Source organism: Camellia sinensis, chromosome 10 (assembly GCF_055761805.1).
Source record: "Camellia sinensis isolate YWXY chromosome 10, ASM5576180v1, whole genome shotgun sequence".
Lineage (NCBI taxonomy): Eukaryota > Viridiplantae > Streptophyta > Magnoliopsida > Ericales > Theaceae > Camellia > Camellia sinensis.
This window is the reverse complement of record NC_138970.1, coordinates 176,496,616-176,523,253: the sequence shown is the minus strand read 5'-3', so window position 1 is coordinate 176,523,253 and position 26,638 is coordinate 176,496,616. Positions and strand designations below refer to the sequence as shown.

Below are 26,638 nucleotides of genomic sequence, written 5' to 3'. Positions count from 1 at the left end.
TAATAATATTTTTTTTTGTAGGGATTTAAAGCTTTTTAAAAATATATGTTTTTCATAATGAGTAAAATTTTCCCACACGAATTGCATCAGTCAAGTTTCTTTTAAATGACAGTAAATTACATGATGAATTAGCATTTTTAATTGTAATATGGGATACAATTATCAATGTGCAAGGATTCACAAAATACATATAAATATTAAAAAAATTATCTAAAAGTATATGAATTAGATTCGTTTTGAGAGTGACTTACAAATTTGCATCATAAATTTATGTGGGAGCCGAATAATTGGACTTACTAATCGGCAAACAAGGCATATCCAAGCCCATCCATGATGGGCCAAACTCAGCAAGGCCTGCTAGGCTCAAACAGTTCATTGCCGAGTAAATCCAAAGAGGGTCCGAAGTATATTCTGGGTACAAGATCTGTAGTGTTGAGGTTGAATAGATAAGGTAACTCGGTATAATGATTCACTTTAAGTGGGTCAAAGTTGCCCATTTCCAAGAGTGCAGTAGAGGAATGGACTCTGACAGGGTAATGAAAAAAAGTTACGGAAGGAAATATCGGTAAAAAGAGCTCTATAAAAGGAAGGCAATAATAAGAAAGAAGGTATGCATTCATTACTTACCCTCTAAAAATTATTCAAACACTTCTTCCTCTTTTTAGGAGACTGACTTGCTTGTCGGAATGCTAATTCTGACACCCCCAACTAGAGTTTTTTCCTGTTTCAGGTATTAAGCCGAGGATCTTTCGAAAACTTGTTTAAAGTGAAGGAGTATTATAAAAGAGTCCAGCTTGTCTCAAGTTGAGATCAAGACTGGACCCGTCCAGTTCGGCCCATGGGGCCCATTTTTTAGGCCCGTTTTAATAATCTAAACCGTTTAATGTGTAGAACTCGTCGAGTACTACATGTCTGTAAAAAATCACGTTGATCGGATATCAATAGCTATGTGATCAAATCAATTTTGTATAAAAAAAATAGATGGTGAAACAATTAACGGTTGATAAAAAACTGTTTTGTTTATATAACTATCGATATCCGATCAACGTAATTTTTTACAGACATATAGTATTCGACGAGTTCTACACATTGAAAGGTTCGAATTATCAAAACGGAACCCGTGATGGACCCCCACAGACCCAACAGTACGGTCCAGTCCGATCTTGAGCTGGACCAAAAGCCACTGCCATTATAAAACCACCCCATACCATTTATATTTTAAATAATTTTTAATATATAAACATTCCACAACTCAGAAAATGCTTCTCAATCCTGGTGAGGCCAAGAATTGGTTGATCATCATTATATGCTACTATATCTCATTATTGGAATTGGCAGAGATGAAGTAGTGCACGTGCCTGTCGAAGTTGAGAAAATGTATACAACTATTAGTAGCTCATATAAGATGTACATTCTTTGAACTAATATTTATTTTCTTCAAAAACATATTTCCAAATTGAGAGACATATCAATGATAAGCATTGAGCAGAACATGAGATCTTATTGCTTATGTACCTTAATCCGTGTTAGCCTCTAATTTATTTATTTATTTAGTCAATAAATAAGAGAATAATTATATTATAAAAAATATTTGTATCATCTAACACACCATTAGTCCAACGTATAGTACTAATCACATATAACCTCCATAATAGGGATAAAATAAATTAATCATTACAAAAGATATCAAACTCATTTCTATAAGAATTGAATTCGAAATCTCATGTCATAAAAATATTTCATAGTCATTAGAGCAAATGCCACAATTAATGGTCCACGGGTCAGACTTGATGGAGATGGGCTGGACCCCAATGTTGGGCTTTCTCTTTGAACAGAAATGTAAACAATCTTTTGAGAACTAATTAGTAGGTCTCCTCCTCAAAGACCTTTTGACTATTAAGCTAGAAATATTTTAAGGAAGACAATAATTGGAGGGTTAAAAGTAGAATAAATAGTATACCTATACAATGTGACTAGATTTTCAAAGTTTACCTCTCATGGTTACACTCCACGTGAGGCAATAAATCTGTTAATTTATTTGGGTCTGGCTTTGGTTTAATTTATCATCGGACTAGACCATGTTGTTAGGCCTGTGGAGTCCATTACGAGTCCTGTTTTAAAAATCTGAACCGTCAATGTGTAGAACTCTTCGAGTATTATATACCTGTAAAAAATCACGTTCATCGGATATCGATAACTATGTGATCAAATCAATTTTTTGTCAACCGTTAATTTATTCACCGTCTATTTTTTTTTATACAAAATTGATTTGATCACATAGCTATCGATATCCGATCAACGTGATTTTTTACAAACATGTAGTACTTGAAGAGTCTACACATTGAATAATTCAGATTTTCAAAATGAGACCCGTAGTGGGCCCCCACGAGCCCCATAACACGGTTCAATTCGATGGTGAACTAGACCAAAGTCAGACCTAATTTATTTCTACATTGTGACTAGATATTCAAAATGTGCCACATGTATGGTTAAGATGAAAAAAGTTAAAGATACGACACTCGTTCCTTACTAACTTATGACGGTTGCAAACAGAGGAGACTATTCTACGTTGCTGCACCACATATCCCAACAATTGCAACTATAGAAAAGATTACATGCTTCATGTCAAGTTAGCATTTCCCAAGCTAATCACGATCGTTCGATCAGGTTGAGAATGGACTTTGCTGATTAGCCCCTGAACTCCTCTAATTGGACAGACCTCTCAACCAGGTAAATATGTATAAGGATGTAAATGAATCGAGCTATTCACGAGCTAGCTCGACTCAGCTCATTAAACAAGTTGAGTTCAAGCTCGTTTAGTAAACGAGTAAAGTTTGAACTTGAATAAATTTGCCTCGTCAAACTCGATTCGTTTATCTTTATATAAATTATGTAATAAATATATATTATTTATATATTAAATAATATATAAATATATATAAATAATAAAAAAAAATCTTATCGAATCGAGTCCAATCGAGATCGAGTTTCATAAATATTATCAAGCCGAACCGAACTTGAGTCCAGTTAGTAATCGAGTTGAGCTCAAACTCAATAAACGAACTCAACAAACAAATAAGCCGAGTTCAAACTCAACAAAATTAAGCTTGACTCTGCTCGTTTGCATCCCTAAATATGTGTGTTCTTTAAGTGGAGGGGGCCTTATTCATACTAAACATATGTCAACTTAATTATGATACATGCATTTTTTTTCAAACTATATATTAATGTATCTTTATGTACTCTCTCTCCGTATTGTATTCATCTATTTTATATCAATATATATAGGGATTTTTATTGATAAATCTCATTTAGAAGTGTTTTAACCCAAAAAATTCATGAAGAAATTTATTAACCCATTTAATCTCATGTATGTATAGTTTTATTCCATAAAGCCCTTTTTCTTGATTTACACTTTTTTTTTAGACTCTTATGCCCTTATATTTAATTCTGATACCCTTACAAATATTTTTTGAACGATTAGCAATTTTATGATGTAAATATTCATATTTTAACATTCACATTGGTAAGAATGTAAAATTGGTCCGTGGCCCGTGGGCGGTCCGAAGATCGCCCCCGGGTCGGGGCGGGCCCGGTCCATTGACAATGTGAATATTCACATTAACATATTAACATTCACATTGATAGAAATGTAAAATTGGCCCGCGGCCCGAAACCCGCCCGTGGCCCGTGGGCTGCCTGAGGCAGGCCCGGCCCGTTGACAATGTGAATATTCAAATTAACATATTAACTTTCACGTTGATAGGAGTGTAAAATTGAACCGCGGCCCGTACGTGACCCGAAACCCGCCCGCGGGCCCAGCCCGGCCCAGCCCGTTTACAATGTGAATATTCACATTGACATGTTAACATTCACATTGATAAGAATGTAAAATTGGCTCGCGGCCCGTGAACGGCCCGAAGCCCGCCCGTTGCCCGGGGCGGGGCGGGCTGTAAATATTCATATTTTAACATTCACATTGGTAAGAATGTAAAATTGGCCCGTGGCCCGTGGGCGGTCCGAAACTCGCCCCCTAGCCGGAGCGGGCCCGGTCCGTTGACAATGTGAATATTCACATTGACATGTTAACATTCACATTGATAGAAGTGTAAAATTGGCCCGCGGCCCGTGGACGACCCATGGGCTGCTCTGGGCAGGGCCTGGCCCGTTGACAATATGAATATTCACATTAACATATTAACATTCACGTTGATAGAAGTGTAAAATTGACCCGCGGCCCGTAGGCGCGGCCTGAAACCCTCCCACGGTCCCGGCCCGGCCCGTTTACAATGTGAATATTCACATTAACATATTAACATTCACATTGATATGAATGTAAAATTGGCCCGCGGCCCGTGGGCAGCCCAAAGCCCGCCCGTGGGCCTGGCCCGGCCCAGCCTGTTTACAATGTGAATGTTCACATTGACATGTTAACATTCACATTGGTAGGAGTGTAAAATTGGCCCGCGGCCCGTGGGCCCGTTGCCCGGAGCGGGACAGGCTGTAAATATTCATATTTTAACATTCACATTGGTAAGAATGTAAAATTGGCCCGTGGCCCATAGGCGGTCCGCAGCTCCCCCATAGGTCGGGGCGGGCCCGGTCCGTTGACAATATGAATATTCACATTGATATGTTAACATTCACATTGATAGAAATGTAAAATTGGCCCGCGGCCCGTTGACAATGTGAATATTCATATTAACATATTAACATTCAACGTTGATAAGAGTGTAAAATTGACCCGCGGCTCGTTAGCGGCCCGAAACTCGCCCGCGGGCCTGGCCCATTTACAATGTGAATATTCACATTGACATGTTAACATTAATATTGATAGGAGTGTAAAATTGGCTCGTAGCCTGTGGGCGGCCCGAAACCCGCCCGCGGGCCCGGCCCGTTTAATTAATCCATTTAATCAATAATTTGTTAATCATATAAATAAAAAACTGATATTATGATCTATTTTATACTAAACTATATTTTTTTACCTTATTTAAACCTAAGTCTTCATACTATTTGATCTCTTTAACTTTATTAAAAAAGAAATCAGTGTAATTATATCAAACTTAAGAAATTTATTATATTTTTTATAAGGGGTAAATTACATTATTGGTCGCTCTAATTTGAACAAAATTTCACATTAGTTCTCATCGTTTCAATTTGAATACTACACTTTTAGTTTTGTTGCAATATAGTCCCTCGGTCACTTATCGTTAGAAATTTGAACGATAAAAGATTACGTACGAAATTAAAGGGTCCAATATAGAACTCAAAATAAACTATATCGACCACCACTTGTTGTTTTTCCATCCAAAATGTTAATGGCGCATTATAGAGGGACAATGTTGTAACAAACCTGGAAGTATGGGGTTCAAATTGTTTAAAATTAAAGTAATATTTTGCTTAAATTACAAAAATTACTAGTATAATTTATCCTTTCATAAATGAGTCCAAATTTACTAAAGTTGAAGATTTCAATTTTATAGGGGAGTCGATCCATTATGAAACTAATTTGGATCCATTTTAGATATCTAAACCATTCATCTCAGACAACCAACTAAGAAAATTAATTATGCTAAAAATAAAATTGACCCAATATCGATTGTTATATTATCAAATCATTTTTATCTATATAGCATATATCAAATCATTTTTATTTATACAACAAATATGTTGTTAAGAATAAATCATGCATTTATTATAATATATATATATATATAATTTGATTATTTGAGCACTTATGTCTAATTAATTTAATTTTTTATATGCACGTTATCTTCTCAACTAAACACGTAAAATAAAAAGTTAAGATCACTAAGATATGTATATATTAGTCTTATAATGTTTTGGCTTTATTTATAAAGTTGATAGCAAATTCGAACACTTTATAAATCTTAAAATAATCAATGTAATGTAGTAGGGATCGATTCAATCATACGGACGTGTACATTCCTAATACCTTCAAGTAATTTAATTTTTATATATAGTTATAATAAGTCATAATCTCATGATAGTTATACTTATATTAGAGAACAAAAGGGCAACATACAAACCCTTTCACATGAAACCACCAGTGCAACCAATTACATTATTTTGGCCCAAAACTGGGTGAAGTTGATAAGCTCCCAAAATTCAATGGCTCAAACCACTTTGATGGGACAAATCAACGGCCAAGATTTGAACAGCCAAGAGACAACATGCATGGTGTGGCCCACTTAAGGGGAACAAAGCTCACATGCAAGAACATGGATGGCCACGTCATCACATTAATGGATGTTACGGCCTCCATGGTGCCCCCCCATGTGGGTTTAACAAGAGGACATCCATGTGTGAGACTCTCGTGATGCCACGTCATCACATTGATGTACACCATTTTGTCATCTTTGAACAGAAATCATAATACAGTTGAAAATAATCATGAAAAAAAAATTAGATTACTCATATTTTTGTGCAACTTCCACTTGAATTTTAGAATAAATTATAAATACATTTTTAAAATTTGATTAAAATATAAATCGTCTCATGTAATTTAAAAAATTACATTTCACCCTTGAAGTTTTTAATATTATAACAAATTGTCCATTTTATTAATAAATCATCAAGTTAATTAACAGTTTTTAATAATGTTAAAAATATGTTTCAATTAATAATTTATATGATTTTATTATTGTATAGGAAAACAATTATGAATTTTATTTTTTTAGTTAATTCTGTTAAATAAAAAATTATAATAAGGGGGTATTTGTAATTTTCCAAATCACAGAGAGCAATTTATATTTTAAGCAAATCTCAAAAAGTGTATTTATAATTACCCTAGATTTTAAAGTCATGAATTGAATTAGATTGGAATAACATATTTAATATTGTCAATTTTAAAATTATCAATTTCTTTAGATCGTGTATTGTATCTTATATTTGAATGACTTGGAATTATAGTGAAAGATAGGCAAAATTCTATCAATTTTGCAATTTAATTAATTAATTCAAATTTCTTTTTAATCTTTCATTTTGTGTCCCATCTGCATGCATGATATTATATCCAGAAGTATTATTAGTCCAACCCCAATTTTATTAGCTAAACCTTATATTATATATTTTGTTGAATTATTAATCTAATCTCAAGGTCATATTCACCCAAATAAACATGACCTAAAAAGATACTGCGGTGGATTAAAGAGTTTTGTTGGGCTTTGCTAGACCTGTATGAGTTCCACTCCAATTTGAACCACTTATCTTGTAGAGTTTGCGTAAAATATTAATGGAAAAAAATTTAAGCCTCCGTTTGGGAAGTGGGTTGGCTTTTTGACTTTTTGACTTTTTTGGCTATTTTAGCCTAGGCTTAAAAGCTTGGTTTGGGAAGGGCTTTTTGGCTTTTTGGCTTTTTTGAGTTTTTTTGTGAGAGAAGAATGTAATGATTATGGGTTGGATGTGATGTTTTGTTTGTTATGGCTAAAATAGCCTATTTTGTCTTTTGTGGCTAAAATAGCCAAAAAAGCCCAAAAACCAACTTGCCAAACAGATGGTTGAATATTTATAGTTATGGAACTTTTGATATTTGTCTTCTAAAAATTGAACTACAAGTATGATTTTATAAATAGATTTTTTTTTAAATATATATATATGATTATAAATATTAAATTAATTAATTTATTTTTTTATTAATTATCTACACACAAAATTCTATAAAATAAGTAATTCACATAGTAATGAGTCCCACTGGTCTCAATAGCATCCTTCAATCCTCTCCGACTAGAAATAACAAAATAAAAGAAAGTTGGTATGCCAAATTGTTCTATGGAACAAAATGTTGTTTAAATATATAACAATTAAAATGAATAATTTTTTCTATTAAAAGAAAGAGAAAAAGAAAAAGCATGATCGTGTTCTTTTAATGAACTTATACCTAAATGTCAGTGTACCCACGTGAAAAATTATTGTCCATTACTATTTATGTCAACTAGATCTAGCTTTGGTGAAAGATTTGAAAGATTACAAGTTACAACAGTGCACATTCCCATCTTCTTACGGTGCAGCTCTTTATAGTTTTTTTTTTTTTTTTTTTTTTTTAATTTAAACAAAAAATTGTGGCTACTTAATATGATTTTTGCCAAAAATAAATTAAATAAATTTAAGAATACTTAATTATCTAAAAACTTATGAATAAGTGTTTTTAACTTTCTCTTTTTAATTATCAACTTTCAATTATACCAAAAAAAACAAAAAAAAAAAAAAAACAAACCACCAAACACGCCCTTAGACTTGACCAGAAGGTGATTCTTGCACCCATCATTTAAGAAAGGGTAAATTACGCTCACCTCTCTAATGTTTAAAAAAACATGATTAACTATGCAGTTTTGAAATAATTATATTGATATCTCTTGAAATTTTAATTTATATAATAGTTAGATCATTTTTCATTAATAATTTGTTAGTCGTATAAAAAAAATGTTGTCATCTCTAATCTACTAAAATGTGTTTTTTTTTTTTTGTTTATTTCAAAATTTTCCCACCATCTATATTAGTTTTAGTTGATTTAGCCTTACAAAAGAAAAGTCAGTGTAATTATATTAAAAATGTAAAATTAATTGTATTTTAAGTTTTTTTAAATTTCAGGATATAAATTGTCCTATAAGAAAAGAATATATATATGTATATATACATGTATAATAGTATGTATGTATTTAGTTGATGATGATCCAAAACTGAAACCTTTAATAATGCAATACAATTAAGTTACATCAGATAGAGACACACAATTCATTAATAAGGAGAAATCATTGTCAACTAGGACACCGTAGTACTTTTTTTAAAATAAAAAATTTCAGATTTTTTTATTTTTTTGGGTTTATATGGTGAACACAGATTATTTACATCTCCTAATTTTATGTTATATACATCATTTCCCCTTAAACATATTCATGTTTGTCCAATTTGACTTAAGAACACCCCTCCAACACAGCCAACTACTGAACTTGGCTTAAATACAATGCTCGTCATAAAATATGCATTTTATATTTAAATGATCTTCAATGCAATTTTGTAGGGTTATTTTTGTCCAAATATTGATAATTTTGATGAAAATTTGAAAAGTAATGTGCTAAGACCATTTAAACAAAAATTGAATCGAAAGAATATTAACGTAATTGAAAACCAACTTAATGTAATTAGAATATTATAAATCAAAATAAAACATAACACATTTTGGGGCACTCACAGTATATTTAATCATGTTAAACTTTGGAAGTTGGTATAGTGTACAGGGTGGAGCCAAAGAAGGCCCAGGCGAGTTGCTACTCAATTTTGAATTTTTTTTTTTTAACCATATATAAAATATATATTTTTTCTTAACATGTTTTTGAGCTAAAAACTTATTGTAGTGTTCACAATAATTAGTTATTTGATACTTTAGTGGCATGTTAGATTGGGTGTGTTTGATTGAGCGGATTAGAACATGAGATTGGGATTACTAATCCGTTGACCTAATTATCCTATATTTGTTTTAGCACTTTGGTTTAAGATTATTAATTCAATGAATAATTAATCCAACAAATTTGTAGGATTATTAGTAATGGGGTAAGGGTGAGATTATTAATCCAATGGATATTAATACAATTGGATAGTGAACACCACACTAATTTAATAGGATTATTAATACTTCACTATTAGTCTTGCGAATCAAACATGACCTAAGATTACTATGTTGTATTGTTTATGTAGTACTCTAAACTAATAGTGTAATGGAAAATCTTATGGATTGAATATAATTAACTCATTATTTTCAAGTAGTTGACAAACTACTTAGGGTGTGTTTGTTTAGACGGACTGGATAAGCAGGGATTGTAATCTATCGGACTATTAGTCCTGGAATACATTGTCCCCGGACTATTTGGTTGGACTGGATTTGTATCTTATGTTTGTTTAGTCATGGGATTAGATGTCTGGATTGGACTATTTTTAGTGAATCTAATGTTTGTTTGAGATATTATGGAGAAGGATAAATGCTCAAATGACTATTTTATCATTTTCAATTATTTACTAAGTAATAGCAATATTAAACATAACTTTAATATTTTAATTATTTTTAGCTAGATTAAATAAAATTTTATTTTATTTTATTTTTTGCCAATTAAATAAATTTATTTTTAAAAAATTAAATAATTTAAATATCAATAAAAATATATGTTATTTTTTAATTAAAACTTTAAATAAATTTATTTTAAATAATAATAATAATTAAATAATGAAATAAAATAAAACATCTATTAAAATTTAAATAATGAAATTAAATAAAATATAAACAAAATTTTAAAATAAAATATCTATAAAAATTTATTTTAAAAAATTAAATAAATAAAACAAAAATAAAAATTAAATTAAATTATTTTATTTTATTTTATTTTATTTTTAAATTGAGACATTTAAATTTTATTGAATTTTACTAAATATAATACATAATTAAATACCAGAGGGCAAAAATGTAATTTTATAGTTAATCCCATGGGATGAATTATCTCATGGTTTCTATCCCATCCCCTCCCCCCCCCCCTATATGGGATACCATAGTCCCACAAATATGAGACTAATAGTCCAAGTCCGTAACAAAACTTTTGAAACAAACAACGGACTATTAGTCCATTTGGACTGATAGTCTAATCTCATGCCCAATCCTCCCAAAACAAACACCCCCTTAGTGTGATTTGTGATTTTTCATACTTTGTGCATCACATAAGCAACGTCATATGGTATTCTAAGACTATTTTATAATTTCTATTCAAAACACATCATTTATAAGTAATATCATCTCTTTAATATTTTTTGTCAAATAAAAATAAAATAGATTTTATAATGATTTATGCTATAAATGATGTGTTTTTATTTTTTAAAATCAAAAATTTTGATCCATAATTTTGTGCTAAAATTACAAACTTACATCACCATCCCACACCGAGCTATTACACACTATTATAGAATTTTGATTTGTCCATATTAATAATGATTTTTAATTTCTTATGCTTAAATTTAGCACATAAAATTATTATTATCTTTTTAATGTTGATCATGATTTTTTTTTTAAATAAAAAATTATAATTAATAAGTACTTTATCTAACTTAATTTTCTAACTCCGCCACTGATGATGTATATCCTTGAAAGGAACATAGCGTATGCAACCTATCATAACAAACATAATATAATCACAACATTTCATAACAAACCCTACATATCGTAATTTTTTCTGCTAAAATGATTCGTGATATTTCTCACTGCAAATGATTCATAATGTTCACTGCACAGCGTTCATAATTATAATTCTGTTTGGTTTCAATTTTTAAAATTCACTTTTTAAAAAATTTTACTTTTTCATTTTTTATATTTTTTTATTTTCACTAATTTTTTTAATATTTTAAGCAATTTTTTTTTTTTAATTTTGTAGACACACCTAACATAATACAATATTTGTGCAAAAAAATCTTCATAAAATTCACTAAATACCAAAAATATATTTTTAAAAAATACAAATTTCAATACATTTTTCATATTTTGTGTATTTATTAATTTTTTAAAATATTTTTCACACATTTTACTAGTTAGATACATCTAAGTAAGGTCTAAAAAAATTTAAAAAAATATTTAAAATTTTAAAAATATTCACTAAAAACAAAAAATATATATATATGAAAAATAAAAAACTCGATTTTTAAAAAATTAAATTCAAAAAATTAAAACCAAACACACTGAATGATTTGTAACTTTCGTTTGGAAGGTATACACTATAAATTGTCTATTTGTAACTTCTAAGTTTTAAACCTCAAAATGACATAAAATTTATTGCCAATTTAAAAAGTGAACAACATAGTTTTAACATCAAACTATATACAAGGTGAGTAAAGGTTAATCATGTAACCAAATTCCAAGTTTCCTTCGTTCAATGGCTTGTAAAAGCGTATTGAACTAAAATCTATATACATATAGATCAATGCAAACATATGTGTGTGTATGTAATGGGAATCATTTTAAAAGTTAGTTTAACACCGGAAGTACCAAATTGGGAGGTCCAAAAAAAAAAAAAAAAAAGTACCAAATTGGGACCCTAAAACCCTAAATCATGAAGCAGGTGGGCCCAAAATGCTATTGTTTATTCATGTTCATCGCCTCTATATTAACCTCCAATCTCCGCTCAACTTTCTCCCATCTCCTCTCAACTCTCTCTCTCTCTCTCTCTCTCTCTCTCTCTCTCTCTCCAAAATACAATGGCAACTACTCTCTTTATTCTATTCCTATTGCCCCTTCTAGCTCCAAACTTCATTTCTTGTTCACCAGTTCAAGATCCTGAGAAAGTAGTACAAGAAGTGCATGAGTATGATACACACATTTTTCACCAACTCAATAGCTAGTAGTACTTTCTAGTTATAACATGCTTCACATACAATACACTAACAATACGAAATGTCTCATGTTTTTGTAAATCATTTTTGTTTTCAGGCGCATCAATGCGTCAAGAAGGAAGTTGGGATTCCTTTCTTGCGGCACAGGCAATCCCATCGATGACTGCTGGCGGTGCGACCCCAATTGGGAAAAAAACCGCCAAAGCCTAGCAGATTGCGCGATAGGGTTTGGCAAACATGCCATTGGCGGTAGGGATGGTAAAATTTACGTGGTCACGGATTCAGGAGATTACGATGCTGTGACCCCGAAACCTGGCACACTTCGGTATGCCGTCATCCAGGAGGAGCCATTGTGGATCATATTCGAGCGTGACATGGTGATCACGCTCAAGGAAGAGCTCATCATGAACTCTTTCAAGACGATCGACGGTCGTGGCGCGAGCGTCCACATTGCTGGTGGGCCCTGCATTACTATACAGTATGTGACCAACATTATCATCCATGGTGTGAATATACATGATTGCAAGCAAGGAGGGAATGCTAATGTGAGGGACTCCCCAAATCACTATGGGTGGAGGACTATATCGGATGGTGATGGGGTATCAATTTTTGGGGGAAGCTATGTTTGGGTGGACCATTGTTCCTTATCTAACTGCAATGATGGACTCATTGATGCCATTCATGGATCTACAGCAATCACCATCTCTAACAACTACATGACCCACCACGACAAGGTCATGCTCTTGGGCCACAGTAATACCTACACACAGGACAAGAATATGCAAGTTACCATAGCCTTTAACCATTTTGGCGAGGGGCTTGTGCAAAGGATGCCAAGGTAAAGAATTAATTGAGATCTAAATACAGAACAGGACAGATATTCACAAGTCTGTGGCCCTTGTGAGTGTCTTTGTATATTTCGTTTTAATGTCCTAATCTTATGCATAAAGTAGCACTATACACAAGAAAATGCGACACAAAACGTTCTGTAGGCCCTAGTAGGCGTCTTTGTCTCATTATGTGCTCATTTTTTTGTGTTTCTAGTCTCTTATGCAATAGAGCAACACTATGCACACATAAATGGAACACAAAACAGGATACACAAACACTCACAAGCCTGTGAACCCTTGTTGGTGTATGTCAAGTTCTTTGCGTAGTTTTTGTGTTTCTAGACCCTTATGCAAAAAATCGACACTATGCACACAAATGGAACACATAGCGAGACACAAGCACTCACGAGTCTATGGGCCCTTGTTAGTGTCTGTGTCCGGTTTTGTGTTCTATTTCTGTGTTTTCTACCACGTGGATAGGCATTGATTTTCAACTGAGGATTCGATCCTGATGCCTTCTAACATTGCTCACAGATGTAGACATGGATATTTTCATGTGGTGAACAATGACTATACCCATTGGGAAATGTATGCAATTGGTGGCAGTGCAAATCCAACCATCAACAGCCAAGGGAATAGATTTCTGGCTCCCAATGACAGGTTCAGTAAAGAGGTGAGAACCCAAAAATTTTAATTTTTAATTTTAGTAAGCAAGCTTAACAAAGTGTTTGTATAATTAGTTCAAATTGTAGGCTAATTTGATTGTCTGATCGTTTGTTTAAGGTTACCAAACGCGAGGAAGCACCAGCGAGTGAATGGAAGAATTGGAACTGGAGATCAGAAGGAGACCTAATGTTAAATGGCGCATTCTTCACAGCAACCGGTGCAGGAGCGTCTTCTAGCTATGCTAGGGCGTCAAGCTTGGGCGCAAGGCCCTCATCGCTCATAAACTCGTTGACATCGGGAGCTGGTGCACTCAATTGCAAGAAGGGCTCGCGCTGCTAATCAACAGCTGAGCCACAAATAGGGGGAAAATAATTCATCAAAATTGTATTTATAAAAGCAAGTTTATTAAGTGTTTTTTTTGCTTTTTTCCATTTTCCTTTTGCATGATTGTTACAAGCTCAGCCTGTTTCAAAGAGTACCACCATTTGGGGTATTAAGTATTGTGTTAGAAACCCTAATGAGATGAGAAAGAAACAAGAGCTGAAGTGTAGATGAATTCAAATTCCAGTTTACTATTGTTGTGAGATATACATAATCGTTTATAGATGGGATTTTCTTGTGTCATTGTACATCAAAGCAAGCCATGTTACTCCCAAGGAGCCACACTTGTCCACACAAATATGTAAGTCCTATGGCTATTGCAACGTGTACACAAATATATTCAGAAAATTAATGTGTGATTCAGATTTAAACCTTTGTTGAGTATGTGGTTTGATTTTTTAACTTTTTAACTTTTTAACTATTTTAATTTGAGGTTAAAAAATCTCGTTTGTGATGGACTTTTTAACTTTTTTAACTTTTATGAGAGAAAAAATAAAATGATTATGGTTTGAATGTAACATTTTATCTTATTAATTTTTTTGTCTATTTTATCTTTTGTGACTATTTTAACCTAAAAATTTATGCCAAACATAGCCTTTCATGTGATGGAGACCTTATCTTGAATAAATCAGAACCAAACATTAAAAGAAATTTTTTTGGGTGAGGGGGTTGTATATTAATTCTATACATGAAACATTATTCTTGGCACAATGCCCCAAATAATAACTTTCTTGAACCAAGTAGATTGTCTGGTTAATTATTCAATAATTTCAAACCATCATATAACATAGTCTATAAATGAGTGTGTTTGTTTGGACGGACTGAATAAGTGAGGATTGAAATCCACCAAACTGTTAGTCTTCGATACATTGTCCCCAGACTATTTGGTTTGAATGAATGTGTATCTCATATTTGTTTCATCATGAAATTAAATGTCAGAAAATGATTATTTGGTTGCATAAGATATGAATCCTATGCTTGTTTGGGATATTATAGAGAAGGACAAATGCTCAAATGACTATTTTACCCTTTTCAATTATTTATTAAGTAATAGCAATATTAAACATATCTTTAATATTTTAATTATTTTTAACTAGATTAAATAAAATTTTATTTTATTTTATTTTTTACACAATTAAATAAATTTAATTATTTATTTTTTAATTAAATATATTTTAATTATTTATTTTTAGCTAGATTAAATAAATTTTATTATTTTATTTTATTCAATAAAAATTTATTTTATTTTATTTTTTATAAATTAAATATCAATAAAAATATACGTTATTTTTTAATTAAAATTTCAAATAAATTTATTTTAAAAAATAATAATAATTAAATAATGAAATCAAATAAAACATCTATTAAAATTTAAATAATGAAATTAAATAAAATATAAACAAAAATTTAAAATAAAATATCTATAAAAAATTATTTTAAAAAATTAAATAAATAAAACATCAATAAAAATTTAATAAAATTATTTTATTTTTAAATTGAGACATTTGAATTTTGTTGAATTTTACTAAATATAATACATAATTAAATAGTAGATGGTTAAAATGATCATTTCACCCCCTTATCCCATATCCCCCTTTATCTCCCCATTTGTGTCTCACCCCCTTTCATGGGACACAATAGTCCTACATATTTGGAACTAATAGTCGGGAGACTATTAGTCCGGAGCAAAATTGAACAACCAAACAACAGACTATTAATCCGGATGAACTATTAGTCCAATCCCATGACATTATCCCTCGAAACAAAAATCACCATAGTGCTCTCAATTAATGAAGTAACTAAGTTACAATGTTGACTCACATTTATTAAGTAGTTCAAAGATAATTATTAAATACTCCCTTATCATTTGTCATCAATTATACAGACTTAAATGAGTTGGAACACCACATAGAAAATATCAGTGTTTCAAAAATACTGAATAACTACTTGTAATTGAATAACTCACCTATTGTGTCTTGTGATTTCTTTTCCTATTTATTTCGAAAAAATTGCATAAATAATATCATACTCCCATTTTTTTTTTTTTTTTTTTTGATGACTGAGTACTAAATCAACTTACGCGCACATCGAATACGATTGTCGGTAGGACTCACTTGTAAGTCCAAATGCTGGTGGGTACTGAGTAGCTTTTTTCTTCTCTCTCATTGTGTCTATGGGACCCCAAAAACTGAGGGGCTGTTCCTTCACATGGGTTAGTAGGACTAACAAAAAGGGAAAAAGGAAAGTGCCTCTCTCTTAGTACTTGTACTCTCTAGATAGGAGGACCATGTTTGTGTGGACTCTATTACAAACCTCACACAGAAGCAGCAGCAGCAACAAGACATCAATTGACAAAGTTGCACGCATATGACCCTATTTACAACCCCCCACCCCCACCACCATATCTTGTTTTTAAAGAAGCTGCTCTCTCTCTCTCTCTCTCTCTCTCTCAGCATTCAGATATCAGAAACAACCAACGTGGTCACATTAAAAGCTCATCCCCGCCGACAATCCCCAAATAGACCCATTTATCATCTCACACACACACCAGCTACCCACCCTCCTAACAATAATAACTACTCTCTCTCTCTCTCTCTCTCTCTCTCTGCATCCATAAATATCAAATGAAGAAGAGGCACTCTGTTACGTGTGCCCAGGGTATGTACACAGACTATACATAATACTCTTATCTTGTCAGATACCACCTATGTTTAGGAATGGGAACAGAACGGGATGGGTTTATTGTAGTGTTGTCAAGAAATGAAAAATTACATAATACATGAACTAGATTATCATTTCTCTTTCAATTAGTACACATAATGATACATAGCATTATTTCACTCGTTAATTCTTTTACCAACATCATTAATTGAAGGGATTTCACATCAGTGCATATTTGAAAAAAACATTTTTAAATTAGTGATAAACTATATAAACATTAAAATGTAAAACTATAAACTTTCAATTTTTGAAGGTACCTCTCTGACAGGTAATTTCCTTTTAATTAAAAGCACCATGTGAAGTCTGAAAATATCGAATAATTACTCCACTATAAAGTGTGAGGGATGAAACATCTTCACAAGACCAAAACAGAAAATGGAAAAAAAAAATAATAATAATAATAATAATATAGAAAAAGAAAATTCATATAAAAAATATTTTTAAAAAAAAAAATTGTAGATGTAAGTCAATGTATGCCTTTTCATTTTAAAATAAAATAATCTTGAAAATAACTACTATTTACAATGACAATGTCACATTATTCTTGTGATATTTTTAATACAAATTTTTCAAAAAGGGTAAAATTTTCAACCAAAAAAAAAAAAAAAAATATCACCTTTAGATACTTACATAAATATCCTACTTTGATGACCAAAATAACTATTTCACTTATTATAACACGACCTCCTATGCTACCTAAAACGTGGCTCATTCTGATACGTGAAACAAGAACGAAAACATAATACACCACGTGCTCTCAAATGTGATACTCCTAAAGTAATTTTCTTTTAACTATTAGATATCTAATAAAAAATTTCATTTTTGATGCTTTTATCTTGTCAAAACTTAACTCACTTTGGATTTTAATTTATTATATTTGATTTTTTTTCCTCCTAAGATAACATTTTAGAAAATATATTGAAATAAACTTTTGAGATCTTTCAGATAACTAAATTTACAATTTTGAAAAGGAAGTGTACCATGTTTCGCAATTACGTATCAATACGTAATTCACTAAGATATCAACATTTTCTAGTAACATTAGTCAACACAATATCGGTGTAGTGGATCCCACCACTATTATATATATCTCCAAAGAAATGCTTAGTATTAAACAGCTAGATCAAATGGTAAAATATAATGGTAGAAATAGATGGTTATTATAGTGCATCCTAAATCTTATCTTGTTTGTAGGAAAAGTTTTGCAGGACAGAGCAAGCTGTGTCTGGATCATTTCCATTTAGAGAGTGGAAAATGGAGAAGTAGACCCTAAGGGTCCTAAAGCTAATAAGATTACAGCACCTCACCGAGCTCTCTTCACATGCACATCCTATGGAACTACCTACCTTTAACTAACTAATGGATACAACCTCCTACCACCCAGATTCCAAGGACACCCAACAGGCACATATTGGCAAGGATACCGTAACACCACATAACAGACTATCCCTCTACAAATAAAAATTAGCATATATCATAACACTTATTATATCCACTTGAGTTGTGATAGAAGGGTTTGCCACAGGCCAAACACAATATAAGATACATAATCCCAAGGGATTGGTAATTTCATGACTAACAGTCCCAGAATTAATAATCCTATCTAGTGCAATAAATGAAACAAACATGGCCTGCATGCAAAGTGTAAGCGTGTGTGTGTGTGCGCGCGCGCAAGAGAGAGAGAGAGGGGTCCTGCAGGACGGTAACTAATGGGGTTGGGCAACAAAAACAAGTAAACAATCAATCGTGGAAAATCTGGCACTTCAAATATTCTACATGCCAAGAGAACATCTCAAGCAGAGTAACAACCATAAAGTGATCCATAAAAGTTTGAAAGACAACAAAATTCAGCAACCTGAAAACCACAAGACGGCATCGTACTACAAAATACACCCGTTCTCAAAAGTTAGGCAGATCCCACACAAGGAACATGTAGATTAAGTACTTGAGTCGACATGTGAGCCAATAATATGAGGTGGCCACAATTCTGGGAGAAGCAAAACTTTGACATTAGTACCTGATATTTCAGTATTCAGAAGGTGAGATGACGTCATCAATCTTCAGGATCATCTTCACAACTTGGGTTGCTAGCAATATCTGCTGCTGCTTCCCAATTAGAGTCTCAAAGACATTTTGCTCACGCATGTCATTCGTGCCAACATCATTGCAGTCTATACCACAGCAGTGATTGTTCTCCTGCATATTGAATCCAAAATGATGCTTAGAAAAATTGACAACCATTATTTACTTGGGAGAAAATACCACTCAAACTACATGAGAGAGAGAGAGAGAGAGAGAGAGCTCAGATCAGACCATCTTAAAAGCAACCACCGTGTCAAAAACTATACCTTGATTTGCTGAGATTTCACTGCAGACAGTGTTTCAATGGGTTGGAGACCACTATTCTCTGCAAGCGCCATGGGGATAGAATCCAGAGCATCAGCAAAAGCCCTGATGGCATACTGCAGACACATACACCAAACAAAAAATAAATAAAATAATAAAAAAGTAGATTAATTCTGAATGCATTAGACAAAAGAGAAAGGAAGATAAAAGAATAACATCTATATAGAGTCGTACCTGTTCAACTCCTGGATATCTATCAGCAGCTGCCTCCGCAGCCAGTGAGCAAGAAATTTCAGCAGCACCACCACCATACACAATAGAATTGTTGCGAATGAGATTCCGAGCCACACATAATGCATCATGGATGCTTCGCTTTGTCTCCTCTATCATCATCTTGTTACCTAATGCATCATCAAACACCAGAGTGTAAGCTGGTCTGAGTATGTCCAACGTCATTCTTTTGAATTGTCTTCAGCATGGTCTTTTCTCTTACTCTTCATCAATTTTTGACCCATGTCATTTTTAGTTCAAATATATTTACTTTCATTTGTGAGAATGGGAAAGCTTGTGGATAGACAACATACCCTCATCATTACATTATGAAGAAATAAGTAAAATGACCAGTCAATTTTAATTCAAAAGGGGATAGAATAGCATAGTATAGCTATCCAAGCTCATCCCAAACAAAAGAGAACAAACATGAAATCAAATGGCATAGTCAGAGCATGAAACAACTGTGGCAAAATAAAGCAACACGTGCATTGTTATTTTGAATTGGCAAGTGTTTGCATGAAGGTGGGTGAGGTAACCAGTAATGGACTTCTCAAAAGATGGTAGGCATTAAGATGGCACAACACCACCAAAGGTAAAGAGGGAGAGAGTCAAGGCAGCTTTAGAGGGCAAGAAAGAGTGGCAATGAGAGATAATATGGAGAGGATTCTTGGTGTGTTAGGCCATGAAAACCAACTGATTCTTGAGTTGGACAAAGAGGCCTCTCCCTGTCATGTCTAAGACTGGTTAAAGTAAGGTCACCACAAGAGGATGACCCAAGCAACCTTGATGATCCCTCAACTCTAGCCACCAATTCACAAGTGCTTGGTGATGCAGTGTAGGATCATGAGCTGCTCAAGCGTCCCATATGCACCAACCCCAAACGGTTCCTAAGCCATTCTCCCTACAAAGGCATGCTATATAGCATCAGAGAGTAAGTCTTGAGTCCAGCAAAACAGATATGGTCGTGGGTCTATCCCATTAGTGGTGCTGATATGGCAGGTCATGTGGGACCCATATAGCTACATTAAGCTTCCTGCCGGCTGAATCGTCAAACAAGCTTAGACCATGCAATCAAAAAATTTGCCATCGTAAAACCCACATCATGATTCAGTTGCATGTAAACACTTGGATGACATGATTAAAAGAACAACTGATTCACTATCTTCCAGAATAATTAACTATTCTCTCTTTTCTTTCCTTTTTTTTTTTTTTTTTGGGTTATTTCTTTACCTTCTTTCTTGTTTCCTTGTTGCGCAATTTAAAGAACAGTAGAATACTGACTATTGCCCAATCCAGTAGTGAAAAAATTCAAGATAATGCTGTATAAAATCAGAATGTGCAAAATGTTCCACTCTCTTTTCTCTTAAGAACTAGCTATGCAAACAAAAACAGCTCATTCAAATAGTTTAATTAAATTATGTTGTTCCAATCCTCTGCCAATTGACAATGGCAGAACTCATGATACGCAATCTAAAAATATAAGTATTACAACGCATGGGTAGGGTTCATACTTATAGCATCCATTAAGAGCATACAGTAACTGTATCCAGGCATAAATCAAAGTGATATTTAACTCCAACGAATATAAAAAGCCAAATGAAAATAATTGTGGGAGGAATGAATATAAAAAGCCAAAGGGATTCATCAACATACCACCACGAATGAATATCGTTACAGCCCTTGAATTTGCACAATGTTCAATATAAAGCATGCGATCTTTTGTGGTGCCAAAAGATTTTTCCCGCACCAAACCAGCCTAAATGGGTAAGCAAAATACGAGATCAGTATTTCTTGTGCAATGCATCAATGAAATGTAATAAGATAAAACTATAGAATAACGATATCATCAAACTGAAAGTTCAACATGAAACAACAGAGACAACATAGATTATAACTTGCAGGAAATTAATGAACACAAGCTTTTCTAACAAGTACTAAAATAAAGAAATGGCATACTTACTACCAATGAAAAGATAGAAAGCTGACTTCTTACTCGCACCATGTTCGAGATGCAACAAGGCACAGACGCAATACAACCCAAGGTTAATGAATTTGATGACAATAAACATTTGACATAGAATAAATACATAATATTCAAATATATGACAAATAAAAAATATATAAAATTATATGTTTTGCACGTGTCCTCCCACGTGTCATGTCCTGTATTTTTTTTACATTTGTGTGCCCACATGTCCGTGTTGTGTCTCGTGCACATACTCATCTCATATTTTTGGTGATGTAAATGCAGCGGTTGTCTTCGACTCATCGTGCATTTTCAATTAAAATAATAATAAAGAAAACAATTTATTGATAGAAGGCTACACAGAGAGCAGAATACAAGGTGATGAAGTTGTCTATGGGCATAGAAATATCTCATGCTACTAACTTTTGAAATTACATTGTAATTTTATCTTTGGCAACAAGGACTAAAAATCATGCAAATGGAGAAAGATGTGAGGAGGTTAACTTTGGTGATGGACACAAGATTCAAAAGTCATTGTTAGGCCACCCAAATGATTAACCATTTAAATTTAGGGAAACTGTCCGTAGTTCTTAGGGGTTACCCTTCTCATGACCCATGAACTAAAACCACTGTCAGCGGCAAACACAACAATGTTTTTTGTTTGAGGTAGAACTAGCCTCTCAGCAAACTCTTTGGGTGGTAGGTACAAAAATTACCCCGTCATTGTGTGCACCACATCTTCAGGTGGGCCAAAAACAAAATATGACTAAAGTTCATGACATTAAAAAACCATACAAAATCATGCAAAAAAGATATCTTAATTTACAGAACTAGGATAACGAGGCAGTATTAAAAAAAATACCTTGCCAAGTTTTTCAGGGGTCAACTCTTGGAACCTTGGCACAATCCTTCCACCTACACGACACCAATAGACAATTGTGAGTACAGAAGGTAAATATTAGTAAGAGCACCAGAATAGAAAAGAAGTGATGATTGAAAATACTAATTTGTTGCAAACCTGTAGCTATTGCTATCAGCTCCAACTCCACACCACCAACCCATCGAACAGCAGGCAAGTTCCTATGCATTAACAAATGATTTGCTTCATCATCAAAACCCCATTGGCAGATGACCAAGGTAGCACCAACATCCTACAGTTCAGGTAGAGAAAAGTTGTAAGGAAAATCAAGCCCCTCAATGTATAAAATTGACATAATTATATTGCACTTAACACGTTTCAATAACTACACAAGTGAACCTAGGTAGCATAAGCTCACAAAAACAAACAGACACATGCATGTTGATGTAATCATAATAAAGGAACAAAATCAATCAGAACAACAATATATATTATGAACAAAATCCAAAAGGAATATAGTTAATTGTAATCTTTTTTTATGCATTGGTAACAGGGGTTTATGCACACACACACATAAATTGTAATTGAAGAAGGTGTTTTCCCTTTTGCATTGAAGAAGGTTAATACAATAAAAAAAATATATGCACATGCATAACATACACAATTCAAAATATAGGTATGTAAGCTGCCATTCTGTAAAGCTTACACTCCAATCCTACCTTGCATTTTTGAACCATATCATCGAAGTACTGCTTCTCTTGCTGACGTAAATTCTGGAACTTTTCCACAGTATCAATGTCAACCTTATGCTTGGTCTTTGGCTTTGGTGGCTCAAATGGGCAAGTCAAGATTGCAATTTTTGCATCCTCTATTTGCTTCGGCATCTGTGGATGGCTCATATCCTTGTCAACAAGAATTCCATAGATTAGCTCTGTATCCTCCAACTTCCCACCTACTTTCCCCTCCACTTTAATTAGGTCCAAGTTAACATCCTTCCTCTCTAAATCTGCAACTGCCATAACGGCTTTGACAGCAATCTCAGCCAAACTGCGCTTGCATCTATTCACACTGCGACATAAATTTGAAAGGAATTAAAATGCAGTATTGTGAAACACAAAGCACCTTTGCATGATAGATTTACAAAAATTACCCTTTGCCTTAGTTTAATATTTTTTTGGTAATTGTGTTCGTATTTAAACGAAAATATCAAAACAGGTAAAATGACAAAGTGAATATTAAATTATTTGAATTTTAAAACAAAGAATATATGGGACTTCCAAAAAAAAATCATTTGGAAAGTTATTCCAATATTACAATCAGATAATTGAAGACAATTGCCTTTTCCTACACTCTCATTTCTGTTAAATTTGATGGTGAGTTTCCACGGTATACAAAGCATAAGACTACTTCTAACAACATTTTGATCGCTTTTAATGTTGCTTATTTCAGTTGATTGAAAAATTTCTAGCACCATGCTAGACGGATCCAAAATAGTTCTGGAAATAGCCATTTGCAATAAAGAGTAAATCTACATAAACATGCAATTTAAAGCACTTTTCCTGAAGTAAAAACTTCACAGCATTCTTGTCCTTACTCTGAGCTTAACCTACTGCATCACTCAGCATTTTCTGTATATAAGAATTAAAAAAAATAAACAGAGTTAAAGGACATGTCATAAATGATTTTATTCAGACACCATGGATATAACTTTGATATTTCATGGACAATAGTCTTCCAAAGGGTGACATATTCCATTCATAGCCTATTGCATTAACAGCCACTTCAACCAAAGAAGAAAATATTCTAAAAAAATAAGCAGCACCATAAATTCTTTCCGAAGATGTCATGATGTTCAAATTAAAAAGTGAACTTTCAGGCACTAATTTCAAGATAAAACATAGGACAAGCATACAAATTCAGGACATGAGGGAGCAAACAAGAAACAAGCAAGCAAAACATTTTTAAATGAGCACAAGGGAAGCATAAAGACCAAATAGAATCATAATAAACTGTTCATAATTCTGTCAAAATAAAGGAACTATAACAGGCCTAAGAATTCTACATAATATCAGTTTAAATAATCATCATAAAGCATAAGGCAGTGGACAACTTTCCAGTTACCACACAATATAATGTAACAAACAAACATAACACAAGCATTGTACTCGATATGTGAGAAAGAAAGAAAAAACAGAAGAGAATGGTAGTGTCATACTTACATCTTAGATGATAAAGTTGTCATGCAAGTTTGAACCAATGGATCTACGTTTGACACACTAAACTCCAACTTATGTGCAATCCGCTCCAAATGTTCAACAGCTATCCTTGAAGCCATTTCATAGCCCTCCGCGATTCGAATAGGATGAATACCACGTTCTAAAAGCCGCTCAGCCTGTTCCAGAAGTGCACCAGCCATCACAACAACTCCTGTTGTTCCATCGCCAATTTCGTAGTCTTGACTTCGTGACAATTCGACCATCAACTTTGCAATTTGATTATCAACATCCATTTGCTCCAATATAGTTGCACCATCATTTGCTGACAGCATAGAAATGAAAGGTGAGGGAAGCTCATAACTAAGAGATACAAACTGCTAGTTTGAACAAAATCACTTCTTCTTTTGTAATCGCATGTGTTTGTGTGGTTATTTTGCTCTATTTTAAACTTCTACAAATGCACCATTTCAATAGTAACCAAACCAAACCAAGCCCCGTGTCTCACTCAAGTAGGGTTAGATACATGAAATTTTTTTCGCCATTATGCTCTGTCAAAGGATATATGCTCAGTTAAATTAAACAGACTCATAACTTTTTTACCACCATGCCCCATGTTAATTTAGGATTCCCCATTTCAGCAGTAACTGATGACAATAATAAAAAAATAACTCAGTAAATCAGGTGTCCAAAATGAGGGTTTATTCAAAGATATCATCTTCGCAAGCCTGATCAGTTGTCCAAAATGTACATAAAAGTGGGACAAAATGGATTAATTTCAAATTTTAACCACAGGTAAGAGGGTGGTTAATGACGTGCTTAAACCTAATAAAACGGTTGCACATTCCATTTATGGAATTGTAACAGACATCAAAACTTACTGAATTCAATTTTTGCACTCATACCCACAAAACTCAGTGGAACACTTGAACTAACTGTACGTCCGCAATAAAACCCATGCCCACTATTATAACCATATTCTCTAAAAAAAACCAAAACAACTTAACATACTCAAGTTCACGAATCAAGACACACCTTTTTCGCTTTCCTTACCCTAGATCAACAAATAAACTTCAGATAAACAGATCAAAGACTAAAAAAACCTTAAATTTATTAAATTAAAAAACCCTAGCTGATCATTTGACAAGTTAAAAACAAAGTAAGATGAAACATATGTGTATAGACATACTGATGGTGACTTCGCCGTCGGGGCTCTGGAGCATCTTGTCCATGCCCTTGGGGCCAAGAGAGGTGCGGAGGATGCGAGCGACGGCTTTTCCGGCTGAAATGTTGGCTTTCTGAGCATCGATACCTCTGAGCCTCGTCTTCTGCTCTTGCTCCTTTATTATTATGAACGGTCTCCCAAACTCGTCGAACGCTAACGCCATTTCTGCTTCTTCTGCAGATTCGACTAGATCGCCGACTGAGATCTCGAATCGAACTCAACTACTGTTAGAGAGAAAGAGAAGAACGAAAGTAGAATGTTGAGAGTTCACAGACAGTACCAGTAGCACCCGCTGGAGAGTTTGAGAAGTTTACAGCAGCAACGCTGCTTGCTTGTTTGCTAGCCCTAAAACCCTCCCGCTTCTTTTCAGGTCATTTTGGCCCCCGGTTAGACCCGGTTCCTGTTTCTTGGACCCGGACTGTTTCTTTCAGGATTGGGTACTCTCACTTTATTGATTTATTTTTGAAATTTAAAAAAAATAATAATTATAATTATAAATTTTGACCTTCTAACAAAATAAATCTTAAATTTTTTATTTTGTGAATATAAGTTATAATTTTTTTGATTTATTTTTATCTAAATTATATATTTATTTTCGTTAACTAATTGACCAAAAAAGGAATATTTTAGCATTAAAAATATTAAATGTCTAAAATACCTTTTTTGGTTGATGTTAATGGCTAAAAATATCAAAATTTTAGTCAATTTGGTTAACGAAAATAAGTAAATAATTTAGATTGAAAATAAATTAAAAATTTATTATTTAAATTGATA

At 33.1% G+C, this 26,638-nt stretch overlaps 2 protein-coding genes across 2 annotated transcripts; one reads left to right on the top strand and one right to left on the bottom strand.

Annotated features, from left to right (window-relative positions):
* Positions 1–12,191: 12,191 nt before the first annotated feature.
* Positions 12,192–14,486, top strand: LOC114306776 (putative pectate lyase 5). The gene is made up of 4 exons (XM_028252066.2): positions 12,192–12,356; positions 12,482–13,222; positions 13,749–13,887; positions 13,998–14,486. Exons 1-4 carry the CDS (start codon positions 12,250–12,252, stop codon positions 14,217–14,219), a joined length of 1,209 nt encoding a protein of 402 aa, XP_028107867.2. The 5' UTR covers positions 12,192–12,249; the 3' UTR covers positions 14,220–14,486.
* A 4,229-nt stretch (positions 14,487–18,715) lies between these two features.
* Positions 18,716–26,309, bottom strand: LOC114306775 (T-complex protein 1 subunit epsilon). Its single transcript, XM_028252065.2, has 9 exons — positions 25,829–26,309; positions 24,646–24,964; positions 23,146–23,494; positions 22,586–22,718; positions 22,430–22,482; positions 21,255–21,357; positions 19,563–19,729; positions 19,331–19,444; positions 18,716–19,178 (listed from the first exon to the last, which is right to left on the bottom strand). Exons 1-9 carry the CDS (start codon positions 26,025–26,027, stop codon positions 19,008–19,010), a joined length of 1,608 nt encoding a protein of 535 aa, XP_028107866.1. The 5' UTR covers positions 26,028–26,309; the 3' UTR covers positions 18,716–19,007.
* Positions 26,310–26,638: the final 329 nt, after the last annotated feature.